Source organism: Primulina huaijiensis, chromosome 6 (assembly GCF_012295235.1).
Source record: "Primulina huaijiensis isolate GDHJ02 chromosome 6, ASM1229523v2, whole genome shotgun sequence".
Lineage (NCBI taxonomy): Eukaryota > Viridiplantae > Streptophyta > Magnoliopsida > Lamiales > Gesneriaceae > Primulina > Primulina huaijiensis.
Window position 1 is genome coordinate 20,651,010 of NC_133311.1, and position 17,567 is coordinate 20,668,576.

General features: G+C 33.8%; 3 protein-coding genes across 4 annotated transcripts; 1 reads left to right on the forward strand and 2 right to left on the reverse strand.

Moving 5' to 3' along the window:
* Positions 1-1,530: 1,530 nt before the first annotated feature.
* On the reverse strand, positions 1,531-4,902 carry LOC140978864 (CRIB domain-containing protein RIC10-like). Of its 2 annotated transcripts, XM_073444103.1 has the most exons (6): positions 4,632-4,901; positions 4,416-4,516; positions 3,816-3,973; positions 3,410-3,507; positions 3,203-3,287; positions 1,531-2,015 (listed from the first exon to the last, which is right to left on the reverse strand). In XM_073444103.1, the coding sequence occupies exons 3-6, from the start codon at positions 3,874-3,876 to the stop codon at positions 1,789-1,791; spliced, it is 471 nt and encodes a 156-aa protein (XP_073300204.1). In that variant the 5' UTR covers positions 3,877-3,973; positions 4,416-4,516; positions 4,632-4,901; the 3' UTR covers positions 1,531-1,788. The 2 variants fall into 2 exon arrangements, with proteins under 2 accessions (XP_073300204.1, XP_073300203.1); XM_073444102.1 differs by having other exon boundaries at positions 4,416-4,902.
* Positions 4,903-6,164: 1,262 nt separating this feature from the next.
* Positions 6,165-7,516, reverse strand: LOC140978153 (thiamine thiazole synthase 2, chloroplastic-like). The gene is made up of 2 exons (XM_073442978.1): positions 6,559-7,516; positions 6,165-6,394 (listed from the first exon to the last, which is right to left on the reverse strand). Exons 1-2 carry the CDS (start codon positions 7,450-7,452, stop codon positions 6,227-6,229), a joined length of 1,062 nt encoding a protein of 353 aa, XP_073299079.1. The 5' UTR covers positions 7,453-7,516; the 3' UTR covers positions 6,165-6,226.
* An 8,027-nt stretch (positions 7,517-15,543) lies between these two features.
* On the forward strand, positions 15,544-17,229 carry LOC140979350 (uncharacterized). The gene is made up of 4 exons (XM_073444707.1): positions 15,544-15,701; positions 15,831-15,948; positions 16,831-16,922; positions 17,000-17,229. Exons 1-4 carry the CDS (start codon positions 15,686-15,688, stop codon positions 17,062-17,064), a joined length of 291 nt encoding a protein of 96 aa, XP_073300808.1. The 5' UTR covers positions 15,544-15,685; the 3' UTR covers positions 17,065-17,229.
* The last annotated feature ends 338 nt before the right edge of the window (positions 17,230-17,567 follow it).

The following is a 17,567-nucleotide window of genomic DNA, read 5'->3' on the forward strand; positions in this document are numbered from 1 at the left end:
AAATGCTTGCACCACTTCAAATTCATCTCATTATTTAATTTATTTTATCACAAAATAGGTCATTACAAAACATCAACAAATTTTTTAAACACATCTGTTTGGGGGAAATTTAGGGGGAAAAAGGCACCCATTTTGTTTATCTATTGAGTGAGCTAATAATATACTATGGCACAGAATTAACGAACGACTCATATCCTCGGGGGCTAAAGGGGCCATTAATGGTTTATAAATATGTATAGATTATCTCCATCCTAAATATTTTTTAAAGATATAGAATTTTATATTTCAAATAAATTTTTTTATTTAAATTATATTGAAGTGGAATCTCACATGATCACAAATTTTCTTGGACGAGATAAATTTGAATTTAAATATTTCTTTTATATTAACATCATATGGTAGAAGATTATTATAATTAAAATTCTCTATCCTATCAAATATGTATAAATATATGAAAATTATGTTTTTGATTATCAACTAATTCACATTCTTAGTCCACTAATCAATTATTATTTAAATATTATTTTTAGTCATTTTTCGTAATAATGCTGAAAGGACATTCAACAATGGTGACATATTGTATACATTTTATTGGCTGAAAATATTTATATTATAAAGATTTAAACAGCGGTCCACATTCGTGAATAATTAAAGCACGGGAAAATGTGAGACCAAAAAACAAGGAAAAACAATTCACCATTCTCGTCACTTAAATGCCAATATCTCCATAACCAAATTAGTTCATACAATTTTTGGTTTTCCATTTTCGGGTTGTTTGACATAATAAAGTGAGACATATTTCATCATTGTCTCAATGTCACCATTAAAAGATTGATGTAGTCATGTAACAACTCTTTTCTTGATGCACCTTCCTTTTGTTTTATGAGTAGCTCTCACTAGACAAAAACAATAGTTTTGATATAAGAATATTTTTTTCATGAGATTTGTCAGGTTAGGGATCCGTTTCACAAAATAAACTTGTGAAACGATCTCATATGAGTTTTGTATTGATCAATTACTCTGTCGAACTTTTTTTTTTTACAAAAAAAAATGGGCAATTGATTTATTTTGTTGACATTTGAACATTTTTCTATCACAAAATTTAAATTTAACTTTAAAAATTAAGCACTTCAATTAATTTATTTTTTGAGAAAAATTCAATTAACTTTGTTGCTCCTAGGCTTAAAATGATGCATTAGTCGCACACATTCAAGTTATATATTTTTAAAATAAAATTATAAAATTGAATAGTTAGTAATATGATTAATTCAACATGTATGCTACTGTAAAATGTGATAAATCAGAAATTCGGTTATTTTAGTATAAATTTTGATTTCACAACAATGGTATACGTACATGGCCCATTAGTTTTGGTGAAATGCTATTTTTCAGTCCACAACCATTTCATTAATATTCTCTCATATTCCAAAAATTCTAGTTTTATTTTTCTCACGATTCTTTATATTGTTGGCGTTAGAACCAAATATTATGATTTATGCTTAATTTGATCCTCATTCAGACAATAATAACAACTGAAAGCTAGCCAAAACTACCAACTGTGACCTCTTTACATGGCGGCCTTTCCTCGAAGGAGGAAACACAAACAATAATAAAATTGAAAAATAAGATAAAAATTTGAGTCTGATCTCAGATCATCGTCAATCATTGTAATTCACAACGCACTCTGTTATATTACACAAATTTTATACATAGTTTCATAGCATCTGAACGACATTTGATTGGCACGAGGATTCTTGTTTCGATTCAGATTCTTGAAGTTCCAAGTACCTAGGCAACTTCCATGTTAGATGGTTTTGTGCCGCATTCTCCGACGAGTTTGGATTTCGATTTTGCTGCTCTTGATGTTCTTGACGAATGAGAAGAACTAGACTTTGGCGAGGAAGAAGATTTTGATTTCTTCCGTTTCTGCTTTTTCTTGATGCTAGGCAGTTCCGCAGATGGTATGTCTTTTAACATCTCAGAACCTGATTGCAACCTCACTGATTCTCCATAATCTGTCAACAAGTTAGAAATGGAAAATAATCCATCATATGAGTGCTTCACTCCAAATTAAACTCACTTCGAAATATGCATCTATAATTCGACAAGGTAGCGATATATATAATATAATTTAAATAAATATTTTAGGACGTAAATAACTCATGTTTCAAATGCATAGCATTAGCTATCAAGAACCAGTGGAGTAAACAAATTCAACAATCTCAACTCAGGGATTGCTGGAGCTGGAGCTGGAACTGGAACTGGAACTGATGAAATAGGCTATAGTACCATCTTTTTTACAAAACATGGGCTGTTATTTGAAAAGTTAATTCTAACATAAATTATATTATTCGAATAGTTAGATCATAAAATAATACTTCTAGATCGCTGCTCCGGCAACAAAGATTAGCAAGAGCAAATGTCGCGTATACATGATCAACAATGAATAATCGATTGTCATCCATTTCAATTCTTAACTAGTTGACTAAAAGGTTAATTTCAAATCTGTTTTTTACTTGTGATATCAAACTTCAGTTGATCAAGGAGTATAGTTGGAGAAACAACTAACTAAAAGTACGTTAGAATAACACTAATTTCAAAATTTTGAGATCAAAGGAAGTAGGATAATGTAATTACATGTTGTGTTGGACAGGCTCATGGGAGTATCAAGGTGTATAAATGTTGGTCGGGTACGACGCAATGAGAACCAGATGTCATATAAGTTACGCTTGCGAGAGCAAGAAACCTTCTTTTCTGATCATATTACAATATCACTAACTCCCAAAACTCGAGCTTGTAAAAATTGGGACATCTATAACTTTATGTTAAAAAGGCCAAGTGGTTTGCCTCATATGCTTGACCACAAATGGAAAAAAGAAGAAGAGATTTAATGCTCAAATTTTTGACAGATTCCAATCAACATTAAAACATCTCGTGAACAATCAGCCAAAAATCTATCTCCAATTATCAGTAAAAGAATCTTTTTTAACTTCATCTCTCTTGTATAAAAAAAGTCTAGAAGTACAACAATACAAAGGACAATTTTAGCATTTTCCATTCAAAAGTGCAACCCGTGATATATTTTTATTCATGCTTGAAAAGGGACTCTGTTCATGATGAACATATCTACAGATATTTTCTTGAATCATGGAGCACTATCTATAATTACTCGAACAACTCAACGTACTTGTCAACAACTAACCTTGAGATGACCATGGAGAAAGTGCAGAGCCCGAATTGCCAATCGACGTTGCCGTGAAATCAGGCACAGTCCTGAATTCATTCATCTACAGATCAACGAACAAACAAACAAACGAGTCAAAGCTTTTCAATTCAAGAACAATATAGAAATTATCTGAATAAAAAGCTACGCACAAGCAAACAAGACCAAGTTAACGGATCAACATACCCAAGTAGGTGCACTCCCAGAATGGCCATCCCACCCAATATGTGCCACATGCTTAACATCAGTTGGGTACCCGATCTCAATCTCACGCTCCTTCACAACTTCAAAGATACAATCACTATGAATATTAGCAAGATGAAATGCAAAGCCTTCCAACTCAAAACCCCACACATCCAGGACGGTCAAATGAGGGAAGGTCAGGGGACAATTTCTTGTATTAAGGTGATCGGAACACGTACTTTTATAAAATTAGCATTCGAAAGATCAAATTTTATTTTACTTATTATTGACCCTCCCTTCCACCTTTTCTTTACTGGTTCCACCTCCAAGAAGGAAATTGTGGGCAACCAACACAAGAAGTGGAGAAAATATTTAATAGCATATGCACAAAAAGATTTGAGGAGCTTACCAAAGATTTGAGACAGGCCATATTTGAATCCTTTGTAAATCCCTTTTATTTTTGTTCCCATTATTGTCAGTGCAAAACTCCAATAAAGCTGCTCTCTTTCAAGACGTGGATCACAATGCAGAAGAAAAACCCACCAAATGTAAGAACTGTTCCTTTGCCTATGATAAAAGCAAACGCATCGCGGGATCATAAACAATCATTCAGCATTTTCTCTAATCTAAAATATTGAAAAAAGAAATGAATTTCACATCAAAGTGCATAGGAGATTAGCTTTTGGAAATGGGGCACTACATGTCTCCATCTTAAAGAAAGGCTAAATTTGCTCCCAAATAGATTACACCCCCAACCTCGCCCTGATTACATTCTCGCATTATGAAAATTTCCATGAGAAGCAAATCCAAGTGTTATATTCACAACCCAACAGTAATCTTCGTCTGTCGTCGTCATTATGTTAACAAACAAAAGTATCACCTTCCAACCTTAACAATCAAGAATTTGATGAACATAAACATAAAAAAAAATTGCATAAAGACATGCAATATGATTGTTGTTTTCAGTTTACCCAATGAAAAATGAAACAGGATGAAACAAAACATGTACCTTATAATCAAGCAACAGAAATGACACAGGGAGAAAGGAGATTCAACAGGGAAGCTTCTTCTCCTCTCCTCCTGCTCACAATCCCCATAACTCTTCCAATACTGTAGACATACGCATATCAATATAAGCATGCATGCAGTTTCAGACCAAAATTCAATTTTAATAAAAAGAGCATACACGCACACACACACACACACACACACACACAAAGGATACTGGTATGAAATGAAAAGGCAAGAAAATGTGGGTCCTTGGGAATATCAGCGGCGTGATCCAACTGTGCTCGGCATTAAGAGGCCGGGATGTGGGCTGTTTGAAGGGAACTAGAGGAGAGAGAAACAAGAAACCGATTAAGAATAAGAAGAGAGAGGGAGCACCACCAAATCTCCCTCAAAAAGGGTGGGGGCTGAATTGATGGAGACGGTGAGAGAAAAATTGCAGAAAAAATATTATCAGCAAAAGAAGAGAGAATGACACAAATATATATCGGCCATAAAAATCAAATGATAGCAATAAATTATAGACAATTGTGTTAAAAGTTCAAGATTTACACGTAAAAATAAATTATTTCCGATTTATAAATTATGGTATTTAACAAAGAACATTACCACCTACTAGAACACTCTTCTCTTACTTACAATGCTCAAATCAAACATCATTAAAATAATAATAATAACAAACCCAAAAAATATTATTCGACATCGCATTTATAGAAAGACAGCACACATGCCAGTTATGCAGTATAGGATTTGTTTCATAGTTGGAAGCACGTATTCCTATTAATGCTTCGTTTGCTTCAAATGAAGATTAGAGCTTTTTTTGTGCTCAATATCCGATATTCTTAGCCACTCAAAGAATGAAGTAATTGGATACAAAGTTTTTAAGTTGAAGTTAAAATCGGATTCATGTGGTTACGAGATAATTTGGATTTAAATTCCATAAAAATAAAATATTCAATCCAAATATAGATTGAAATGTAAATGTGCTATCCAATTCATGTAAGTCCTTTTTAATCATTCTTGATATTAACAAAAGCAGCGATGAATTAGCTGTGAAAGATGACTCGTGCTCTCCCATCAAGATTTCTAATCTGATTTATTAGTTTATCAATTACACAAATTAAGGTTGTCACAATTAATTAAACAAGGAGAAGGGGCCCAGATATTGTTTGACTGGACATTTAAAGATTTGGGTTTTCCTTAGAAATCTTTCGGTCTGGTTTTAGGCAATAATTTGTTAGCGGTCCAGTCCAATAAACACATAGCAACCGAATTTGGTCCGAGTTAATTGCACTAGTATATGCATACACGTGTCTCTCCGTGCGTACTCGAGTTTATCAGTTTATATATTGATAAATAATTATGTGATTATCAAAATATGTTGCATAATATTTGATAAATAATAATAATTTAATTTGATTGATTAAATATTTGTAATTAACGGCGAATATCAACTTTTGTCCATTGAACTTGAATTATATGGAATAATAATAATAAATTATTATTATTATTATAATTAGGTATTGTCATGTTGGTCATGCCAATCATTATATTGAGGAAAAAATTTTAAATAGGGTTAAATTATAACCCAAAATGATAAAATATGGTATATTTCACCCGTTAAAATCACTTTTCATTAATTAAAAGTCATTAGAATTTATAGCTAAGTTGTGCTAAATAGAAAAAAGGAAGGAAAAATACGATGAATTAATTATACTAATGAAAATCGAAACCAAGAAAGATGGTGGCATCCAAGCAAAACGAACCGTCACCGATTTTTTTTTTTATTATTTATTAATTAAAAGTGCAAATCTACGCATCAATAATCTCATCAGATTCGAGAGAGGCCAGAACGAATTCAGGTTGAGCAGATTTGACTGAGCTTTGATTGCCATCCAATGCATTTGGCAGTCCCAATGCCCTTAACGCCAAGTGCGCTGCTTTCTGCCCCGAAATCATCATCGCCCCGAATGTTGGACCCTGCAGTAAATCAAGATTATGGTGATTTATTTCTATTCAAACTCTGTTCGTAAATCAGGATCAGAATTAATTAATGATCAATCAATATACTTGTTTTTAATAATTTCGATTTGACGTTGACTAAAATTGCTCGAAAGACTCGATTTTGGAGGAGAATTGGTTACCATTCTGGGAGATCCGTCGATTTCTGCGACTTCCATGCCGGTGACGATCATTCCGGGCACAATCTCTCTCGTGAGCCTGACGATGGCGTCTTCTGCCGCGTTCATGTCGAGGGCTTTCATTCCGGGCACGCTGTCGATCATTCCGATGCTCTTCAGCCGCTTCACTCCTGTGGCACCGAAGGGTCCGTCGTGGCCGCAGGAGCTCACCACCACTTTCGCCTCCATTACGTTCGGGTCCATGCACGACTGTGTGTCGTGGTTCATCGAAACCAGAGCCCAGTTCGTCACCACGCCGCCGACTCTGCCTCCCTTCACGATCAAATCCTCCGCCGCAACGGCGTTGAACAGCTTCACGTTGGGCTTGACCAGCAGCTTGCTCATGATGGTGGAGGTGAAAAGAGCGGCGTGCTTGATCACCACATAGTCGTCCTGCTCATCGTATTCGATTTCGAGTTCGTCGAGAAACTTGTGAGCAGGCTTACGGACAACCATGGCAGAGAAGAGCTGTCCCCCGAGCCACGCACCGCCTCCGGGGCTGACTGATTGCTCGATTATAGCGATGTTGATGTCGGGGTTTTTGCTGAGCTCGTAAGCGCATGAGAGACCAGCGGAGCCGGCACCGACGATGATCACGTCGGTGTCGGCGTAGGTTATCATATCCATCATGTACCGGCGAGTCATTTCACGGGAAACGATAGATTCTTTGATGGGTTGGAAGGTGAAGCTGTCGAGGTCGTATGGAACGGCGGACATGGTGATTGGTGAGTTTTGTGCGGCGGATTTAAAGGGCTGAGCGACGCGTTGGGTGATTGGGGAGCCATAGAAGGTAGATTTTTTGTCGAATGAGGAGGATTTAGAGATGGAAGAGGTGATGGTTGTGGTCATGGCCGCCATTGATGGAGTGAAATGGAGAGAGGATTGGCTGTTCTTGAGTGAATAGTGTTGGGTTGTATAACATTGACAGTGGGGAGGACAAATCTATATAACTAAAGCGAGAAAATATCTGAAGATCCTTCGAGTTGTTAATAAGATAGAATTTGAACGATGGAGAATTGTTGCGACTATAATAATAATATATTTGAGATATTCTGGTATTCATGTTATTATATCTAAATATAATATGTAAAAATCAATGAAATATATGATTTTGTTCTTTTCCTATATGTCGTAATTACTATATTATAAATTTATATGTCAAATCAAATTAATCTTTATTGTATATCTTTGGTTTTGGTATCATTTACGACCTAAAAATAAGATAAAAAACAATTAATGTAATATATAAAGTAGGAAAAGTCAAAATATTGTGTGTAACTGAAAGCACAATCAGCAAGAGAGCGAATCTGATTTGCAATGGTCTCATTTATTAGATTGGTGACCGATGCATCTGATTGATATTTGAAATAAAATAATATTTATATTGAAAAATATATTTTTCAATCTGATTTGCTTCTTTTTGTTGCCTAGTGGCTGCGGATGGATTAAACAGTTTCTCCATTCCAAATCCGTCAAAAACGGGTCAGTGAGAGAGTCGGCCCATGACCCATAATCTGGTGGATAAGTTGGAAAATTATCGATTAAAGTTGTTTGTGTTGTGAAAAAGTAAAAATTTACGGTAAAAAGTAAAAATCTCAAACTCTCAAAATTATCACACTACACACTTTATAATATTTTTCTCTCAACTCAATTGTGATTTTCTTCACAAATGAGAGATCTATTTATAGAAAATGTTTACAAATAATCCAAAAATAAAATACATCATTACCTACATCATCACACACTAATTTTCAATATTCAACACCTAATTTTACCTAATTTTCAACATTCAACATTCACATTTTCAACACAAATATTTAACACATTTTTAAATAATTTTTCAACACTCCCCCTTGTGATGATGATCATAATGATTGTATACATTACGTGTTTTTATACTGCCTCGTTAAAAACCTTACTAGGAAAAACCCATTGGGATAAAAACCATAGTAAGGGAAAAAGAGTGCAGTCACGTAAACTCCCCCTCATGTTGACACGAACAATTCTTCACAAATTTCGTAGATTGCGCATCCCAATATTATATATGTGCTTTCTGAATATTGTCGTAGGAAGTGCCTTTGTGAAGAGATCTGATGAGTTTTCACTTGATTGAATGTGACGAACATCAATACATTTATTCTTCTCAAGCTCCTTGGTGAATGCGAAGAACTTAGGAGGAATATGTTTAGTTCTGTCGCTTTTTATGTATCCTTCTTTCATTTGAGCAACACATGCAGCATTATCTTCATATAGTATCACAGGCTTCTCGTCGAATGATAATCCGCATGAGATTTGGATATGTTGAGTCATTGATTTTAACCACACACATTCACGGCTTGCTTCATGTAGTGCAATAATCTCGGCATGATTTGATGAAGTTGTTACAAGTGTTTGTTTCTGTGAACGCCAAGAAATTGCAGTGCCTCCACGAGTAAATACATATCCAGTTTGAGAACGTGCTTTGTGTGGATCAGATAAGTATCCAGCATCGGCATAACCAATTATACTTGGATTAGCATCTTTTGAATACAAAAGTCCCAAGTCTGTCGTTCCTCGTAGATAACGGAATATATGTTTAATTCCGTTCCAATGTCTCTTTGTTGGATATGTGCTAAATCTTGCCAATAAATTTACGGCAAAAGATATATCAGGCCTTGTACAATTTGTAAGATACATAAGGGCACCGATAGCACTTAGATATGGTACTTCTGGACCAAGAATATCTTCATCATCTTCACATGGACGGAATGGATCCTTTTCTATGTTTAATGATCTAACAACCATTGGAGTACTTAAAGGATTTGATTTGTCCATATTAAAACGTTTAAGGATCTTTTCTGTATAATTTGTCTGGTGAACAAATATTCCACATTCTTTTTGTTCAATTTGTAAACCCAGACAATACTTGGTTTTTCCAAGATCCTTCATTTCAAATTCTTCTTTCAAGTATGACACAACTTCTTGAATTTCCTTATTTGTTCCAATGATGTTTAAATCATCAACATATACAGCAATAATTACGCATCCGGATGTTGTTTTCTTAATGAAAACACAAGGGCATATTGAATTATTTACATATCCCTTTTTCATCAAGTGATCACTTAGCCTATTATACCACATTCTGCCGGATTGCTTCAACCCATATAATGATCTTAGTAATTTCACAGAATAACATTCTCTGGGTTTTGAACTTTGTGCTTCAGGCATCTTAAATCCTTCAGGGATTTTCATATATATATTACTATCAAGTGATCCATATAAGTAGGCTGTAACAACATCCATAAGACGCATTTCTAAATTTTCAGATACTGCCAAGCTAATCAAATACCGAAACGTAATTGCATCCATCACAGGAGAATACGTTTCTTCATAATCAATTCCAGGCCTTTGAGAAAAACCTTGTGCAACAAGTCGAGCTTTATATCTTACTATTTCATTTTTCTCATTTCGCTTTCGAATAAAAACCCATTTGTATCCAACAGGTTTTACACCTTCAGGTGTAAGGACTATAGGTCCAAAAACATTACGTTTATTTAGCGAATCCAATTCAACCTGGATGGCATCTTTCCATTTTATCCAATCCTGCCGATTTTTACATTCACCAAAAGATTTTGGTTCATGATCTTCATTATCATTTATGATGTCGATTGCCACATTATAAGAAAATATATCATCAATTTCTTCTATATCTTTTCGGTTCCATATTTTTCCAGTATTAATATAATTGATAGAGATTTCATGATTCTCGTCAGTTTGTGGTTCTGACAAAACATTTTCATCATCATGTGTTTCTTCAGGAACATCATTCTCTATTTTGTGATCATTATGTGTTTCTTCAGGAACATCATTCTCTATTTTGTGATCATTGTGTTTCTCTATGAATTTTCTTTTTCGAGGATTTTTATCCTTGGAACCAACTGGCCTTCCACGCTTCAGGCGTTTAATGACATCATGACTATCTTCAATTTGTTTCTTCGGAATTTCAATTCGAGCAGGGGCATTTGCAGCATGTATATATGATTTAGTTACCCCTTTTGTGTCTGCAAATGCATCTGGTATTTGATTTGCTATTCTTTGCAAGTGCACAATTTGCTGTACATCTTTTTCACATTGTTTTGTTCTTGGATCCAGATGTAACAATGATGATACATACCATGTAATTTCTTTTTCGGTATGTTTCTGTTCTCCCCCTAACATTGGGAAGATTTCCTCATTAAAATGACAATCAGCAAAACGTGCTGTGAACACGTCGCCTGTCTGTGGTTCAAGATATCGAATGATCGATGGACTATCATAACCAATATAAATTCCAATCTTTCTTTGAGGTCCCATTTTCTTTCGTTGAGGTGGTGCAATAGGCACATACACCATACATCCAAAAATTCTCAGATGAGAAATGTCTGGTTCTTTACCAAATGCAAGCTGCAATGGGGAGTATTTATGATATGCACTTGGTCTGATGCGAATTAATGAAGCAGCATGTAAAATTGCATGTCCCCATATAGAAATAGGGAGCTTTGTTTTCATAATCATTGGTCTAGCAATCATTTGCAGACGTTTAATCAATGATTCAGCCAATCCATTTTGAGTATGTACATGAGCAACAGGATGCTCAACAATGATTCCCATAGACATACAATAATCATTGAAAGTCTGGGAAGTAAATTCACCAGCATTATCAAGTCTAATTTTCTTGATTGTATAATCGGGAAATTGATTCCTCAATTTTATTATTTGAGCAAGTAATCTTGCAAATGCAACATTTCGAGTTGACAATAAACATACATGTGACCATCTGCTGGAGGCATCAATCAATACCATAAAGTATCTGAATGGTCCACATGGTGGATGGATTGGTCCACAAATATCACCCTGAATACGTTCAAGAAACATTGGTGATTCAGTTTGGATTTTGGCTGGTGATGGTCTTATAATAAGTTTTCCAAGAGAACATGCTTTACATTGAAACTTATTATTCTGAAAGATCTTCTGGTCTTTCAATGGATGACCATGTGTATTTTCTATAATTCTTCGCATCATTGTTGAACCAGGATGTCCTAATCGATCATGCCAATTGGTTAATATTGAAGAATTATCAATTACCATGTTTGATTCAATGGGACGTATATGTGTATAATGCAATCCAGTAGGGAGCATTGGTAGTTTTTCAATCACATATTTCTTTCCTGATTTATATGTGGTAAGACACATATATTTCTCATTCCCTTCATTCATTGTTTGAGTATCATACCCATGGGAATATATATCATTAAAACTCAACAAATTTCTTTTCGATTGTGGTGAATATAAAGCATCATTGATCAAAAATTTTGTACCATTAGGTAACAAAAATTGTGCTTTACCACATCCTTTAATCAAGTCTACAGGACCTGATATTGTATTCACCGTTGTTTTTGTTGGTTTTAGTTCCAAGAAATATCTTTTATCTCGGAGGATAGTGTGCGTTGTACCACTATCGGGTATGCAAACTTCAGCTTTGCTCATAGCATTTTCCATATTTGAACTTCAAAAAATATGCAATGAAAAAAAATTAATGACAATACATATTTAAATATAACACATATCATAATTGTACAATAAAACATTATCATATAAATACATGAAAAATAAATTATTGTACATTTATATTCTACCACTATATTGTTCATTTTCAGAGAAATCATTGAGAAAATCTGCAGCATCAATATTGTTCATTTCTATCCCACCAACATATTGATCATTTCCAGAGAAATCATTCATAAAATCAGCAGCATCAAAATGAGTTGAATCACTCAAACGGTCACTTCGCTCAGTGAAGTTGGTCTCCTTTTCTTTCCCCTTTATCGATTCTTTATAAAGTTTGCAAAGATGCTCAGGGGCTCGACAAATACGAGACCAATGTCCTGGAGTACCGCATCTGAAACAAGAACTTTCAAATCTTTTCGAGTGATTTTCATTAACACTCATGTTTTCTTGATGCCTTTTCTGTGGATGGTTTGGGACGTTATTTTGAGATGAGTTATAGAAATAACTATCTCGATTATTTTCAAAACCACGGCCGCGTCCACGACCACGACCACTTCCTCGTCCACGTCCACGTCCACGACCTCGACCTCGACCTCGACCTCGACCAAAACCTTGTCTTTGAATTTGATTTTGGTTTCCAGGTTTAAATTCATTTTTACTTACAGCATTTACTTCTGGAAATGCTGTTGATCCAGTGGGTCGGGACTGATGATTTCTCATTAATAGCTCGTTGTTCTTTTCCGCCACAAGAAGACAGGCGATGAGTTCAGAATATCTCGCAAATCCACGCACTCTATATTGTTGCTGTAGTGTTATATTTGATGCGTGAAACGTGGAAAATGTTTTTTCAAGCATTTCCGATTCTGTAACCTCATGTCCACAAAATTTTAACTGCGAGATTATTCTATACATCGCTGAATTGTAATCACTGACTTTTTTAAAGTCTTGGAATCTTAACATATTCCATTCATCACGGGCGGTCGGAAGTATAACTTCCCTTATATGTTCAAATCTCTCTTTTAATCCTTTCCACAGAGCCATGGGATCTTTTTCGATGAGATATTCACATTTTAAACCTTCATCAAGGTGTCGTCGTAAAAATATTATAGCTTTTGCTTTTTCTTGTGATGAAGATATACCATTTTCTTTAATGGTCTCGCTTAGACCCAATGACTCAAGATGCATTTCTACATCAAGAGTCCATGGCATATAGTTTTTCCCAGTAATATCAAGAGCGATGAATTCGAGCTTTGCCAAGTTTGCCATGGTGGTACTAAAAATTACGATGCATTTTATTAGTTAATGAATATTGCAATACAAAGTAATGGATAAACAACAAGTACAAGTATTCGTAAAAATAAAGAAAACACACGAGGAGGATATTCTCCGATAAATACAAGACTGGTGAGTATGATAACCAAAATAATTAAAAATAACCTCGTGAAAGCCATCTTCTTTTTTTCTTCGAAAATTTGATGAAGAATAATTTTTAGAGAAGAAGAGAAAGTTGGAGTGATTGAATGTATTTGTGAGATTGTATTTATAGAGCAAAAACTAGCCGTTTTGTTACCGTTTATTACCGTTGGTGTATAAGAAAATAAATGTATGTATTTGTATAATTTTATGGTAATAATATGGTGTATATAATATTAGTCATATTTAAATAATTATGTATATCATATCACATTATTATAATTAGGTGTCATAAGTTATTTTGTTTAAAAAACCTTATAGGCTTTTATACTTGTCGTATCCCTTACCGGGAGTGTGGGATGTCGTCTTAACATCCTCCCAGGATTTATAACAAGTTTTTGAAAAAATTATTTTTATTATTTCTAACAATAACATTATATTATATATTACATATATAAACAATAAATAAATAACAGTAAAATAAATATTATTACTTTTGTTACCTTTTTCTTCTGTTCGGAGCTTGGAAAAATATGGAGGACTTTTAGAGCTTCGTGCTGATAACGTGTTGTGAAAAAGTAAAAATTTACGGTAAAAAGTAAAAATCTCAAACTCTCAAAATTATCACACTACACACTTTATAATATTTTTCTCTCAACTCAATTGTGATTTTCTTCACAAATGAGAGATCTATTTATAGAAAATTTTTACAAATAATCCAAAAATAAAATACATCATTACCTACATCATCACACACTAATTTTCAATATTCAACACCTAATTTTACCTAATTTTCAACATTCAACATTCACATTTTCAACACAAATATTTAACACATTTTTAAATAATTTTTCAACAGTTTGTTTGTTTTTTTTTTTTTGGGTAGGATGAGCGAACCTGTTTAGTGGTCTGTTTGGCAAAGTGGGGTGGGTCTACTCGACATGACATATCCAACTCTTTTTACTTGATTCTAATTAAATGAATTGCAATAAAATAAAATTGATTAGTTTCGAAGAGTTATTTTTGGAAGACAACGGAGTTGTATTGTCCTAAAAGTCAAGAAATTAAATTAAAAGTTATTAACTGAATAGGTTATTATTAATTAAAGATAATATATATACTTAGGTTAAACCTGGGTTTAATATGAACTTTAAGAAATTTGTACATTCGGGTTTATCATGATTTGTAAATTATTTTATAACAATCATTATGTATGACAATAAATTGAGTCTAAACTCGACCCCGTTTTAAATCTACGGCCGGCTAGACAGGATTTAGACCCGACATAGCGGGCCTACAAGTGGGTTCGAGACAAGTCTCGGGTTTGGTTAAATCTGCTATGACCCACCTCGTCTCGCCAAAATATGTCTATATATTTAAAATATAAAATATATATGTATATATAGTATTGATGATATAATTATATTTTTCACTAAATAATTAATAACTTATTTATATTTTTAGTTTATAAAATTTTTGGATGAAAATTATTTTATTTTATTATTACATGTTTAATATGAAAATATATTATTATAAATTTTTTTGGGTAACAATTGAATACAAGTCGATATATTTTAACTTGTGATAAATTTTTTTGTCACAAGTATCAATAATATAAATTGGATATATAAATTTAATAATTTGTTATTTTAAAATTTTTTATTGAATAAATATAAATTTATATATTTTGAGTGAGTCCAACTCAGATTGAACCTGCCGTGTTTTCGGGACGAGACTGAGCGAGTCTAAAAGAAAACAAGACGGGTCCTGAATTTGACCAAACATGCCTCAACTCGAACATGAACCCGTTACCATCCCTAACAACGATATCTTTATTTCAACTATATTATTAAACTTTTATATAAAATAGATTCTTATTAAAAAAAATGAAAAATTTATTACTTTTAAAATAATGAAATTAGTTATATTTAAATAATTATTTCTAATATATAAATATACAAACCTGGAAAAGATTAAAAAAATTAAAAAAAATAAAATTGATAAAATTGAATGTTTAGTGTCGGTTTGCACAAATTTGTACCAGAACAATAATTAGTCATTCAGTTACCACAAAATTGGGTAACAATAAAAGTCATTATCCAGAGCTTCGAATTCACCTCTATCGTCCATCGGAACGCACTCGGAGGGAATAATGGTTTGCGAAAAGTGTAAGCTTTTTTCCTTCATGGTGTCGGCCCAATTAGATATTTTGTTCGAATAATTTGTGGATTAATCAATTAGGGTTTTGTAGATTGGAGATTTGTGATCGTTTATTGTGTTTGCCAATATTCGTGCAGGTGAGAAGAAGCTTTCGAAGGTAATAGTGCCGGACAAATGGAAAGAAGGGGCACGGAACACTACTGAAGGTTCTGGCCGTAAGATCAACGAGAACAAGCTGCTCTCCAAAAAAAACAGGTTCCATTCTCATTTATTGCTTACTTGTTACCGATTTCCTGTACAATTTTAACGTGCAATGTTTTTTTTAAAAATCTAAATTTAATAAATCACGGCATTTAATAATTTTGTATTTGCGGTGGTGCGTGCGTGAGCGAGCGAGGGGTCTTAGTTCGAGTGCTCAACCGCGTTGACGAGTCCAATTTGCCACTAAAATTGGAAAATCTTCACAATATATATCTGTAAAAAGTTTGATTGTTCGTAAAACATTGCAAATCTCACTTTACTTTGAATTCAATGTGTTGAATTTCTGATAGATTGTCTTTCATTGCTTTTGGTTCGTGTGTTTCGTATTTATTCTAGGAAATTTGTAGATGAATAAGCATTGACCAATAAATTCTTATTATGCCTTTTTGTTGGTGATAAATGTGGATCAATCTCAAAGCTCGCCTTCTTGAAAAATCGCTGTTTGTTGCACGTTGTGAAATTGAGATGCAAATAAATGCTAAGATTTATCTCTTATTATTCTATTTTTTCTACTACATCCTTCGCCTTCTTCAATTGTCTGAAGAAAATCTTTGACAGTTCTTCTCTTACAAAATCTACAATTTGCAAGTTCTGTTGGCTTTCAATTTGAAAGTATGTGGTTCCTACGAGATTTGATCAATGCCTCCTAGGTGTGAATGCTTGGGCTGCTGAGCTATTTTCTTGCATTTCTAGCTGCTTGCACACTCCAAATTTAATACCACAGGGTGATTTAGTCTATTTTCTAGAGTTTGTTAAACCTATGTCTTTCTTGGAAAATCAGGCGCGAAAATTGAATCTCATTTATGTGTGTAGGTGTTCATATACTCCGGTAGGTTTATCCCTGTTCTAAATTTTAGTAAACTGGGTCTATTGCAGATGGGCACCTTATGGACAAACCAAGTGTATCATCTGTAAGCAGCAAGTACATCAAGAGGGCAAATACTGCCATACCTGTGCTTACAGCAAAGGTGCGAATTAATTTTGTTTCCTGGAGATCTTGTTTGGAAAGCATATATAAGATACATATTTATTGTGTGTAATGCAGGAGTATGTGCGATGTGTGGAAAGCAAGTTCTTGATACGAAGTTATACAAACAAAGCAACGTATAGGTGATGCAATCTTCAGTCTGTCTCATAGATTTAAACTAAATGTAAGAGATGATTGTGTGCTGTGTGTTACTTTCTTTTGCTGGAGAACTTTGGTAACAATGGAATACCACTTTGATCGTTGCTTCGATCTGCATTTCTTAACCAAAAATTGCCCTTTAACTGAAATTTCCTTTTGTGCCCATTTTCCTCCAGGTTATTAATATTTAAATGCTTAACTATCGAGGATTATAATAATCTCTCCCCATCTGATCATGGTTTGTGAGAACTCAAATGCATCATTTAGATGTTAATATTAAGCATTTGTTTAGTATTTTTTTTTGCAAAAAAATGTGACTTGTTGAACGGGAGACCCCATTAGTTTTGAAAATAACAATCTCGATGCATACAAAGAGATCGGAGATCACCCCTCAAATTACAAATAAAAAATAAATCAAAACCTCACCATTTATAGGGAATCATTATCTGTATAACATACCTTATAATATTGACACGGATTTTCTCTC

Coding starts and splice junctions, on each gene's coding strand:
- LOC140978153 (XM_073442978.1), bottom strand. CDS start 7,452: ATGGCGGCCATGACCACAACCATCACCTCTTCCATCTCTAAATCCTCC. Junction 6,395..6,558: donor TCGACGGATCTCCCAGAATG/GTAACCAATTCT, acceptor GATTTACTGCAG/GGTCCAACATTCGGGGCGAT.
- LOC140979350 (XM_073444707.1), top strand. Junction 15,949..16,830: donor CTGCTCTCCAAAAAAAACAG/GTTCCATTCTCA, acceptor GGTCTATTGCAG/ATGGGCACCTTATGGACAAA. Junction 16,923..16,999: donor TACCTGTGCTTACAGCAAAG/GTGCGAATTAAT, acceptor TGTGTAATGCAG/GAGTATGTGCGATGTGTGGA.
- LOC140978864 (XM_073444102.1), bottom strand. CDS start 4,546: ATGCTTATATTGATATGCGTATGTCTACAGTATTGGAAGAGTTATGGG. Junction 3,508..3,815: donor TGGCCTGTCTCAAATCTTTG/GTAAGCTCCTCA, acceptor GTATCTTTGAAG/TTGTGAAGGAGCGTGAGATT. Junction 2,016..3,202: donor TTCTCCATGGTCATCTCAAG/GTTAGTTGTTGA, acceptor ACTTGTTGACAG/ATTATGGAGAATCAGTGAGG.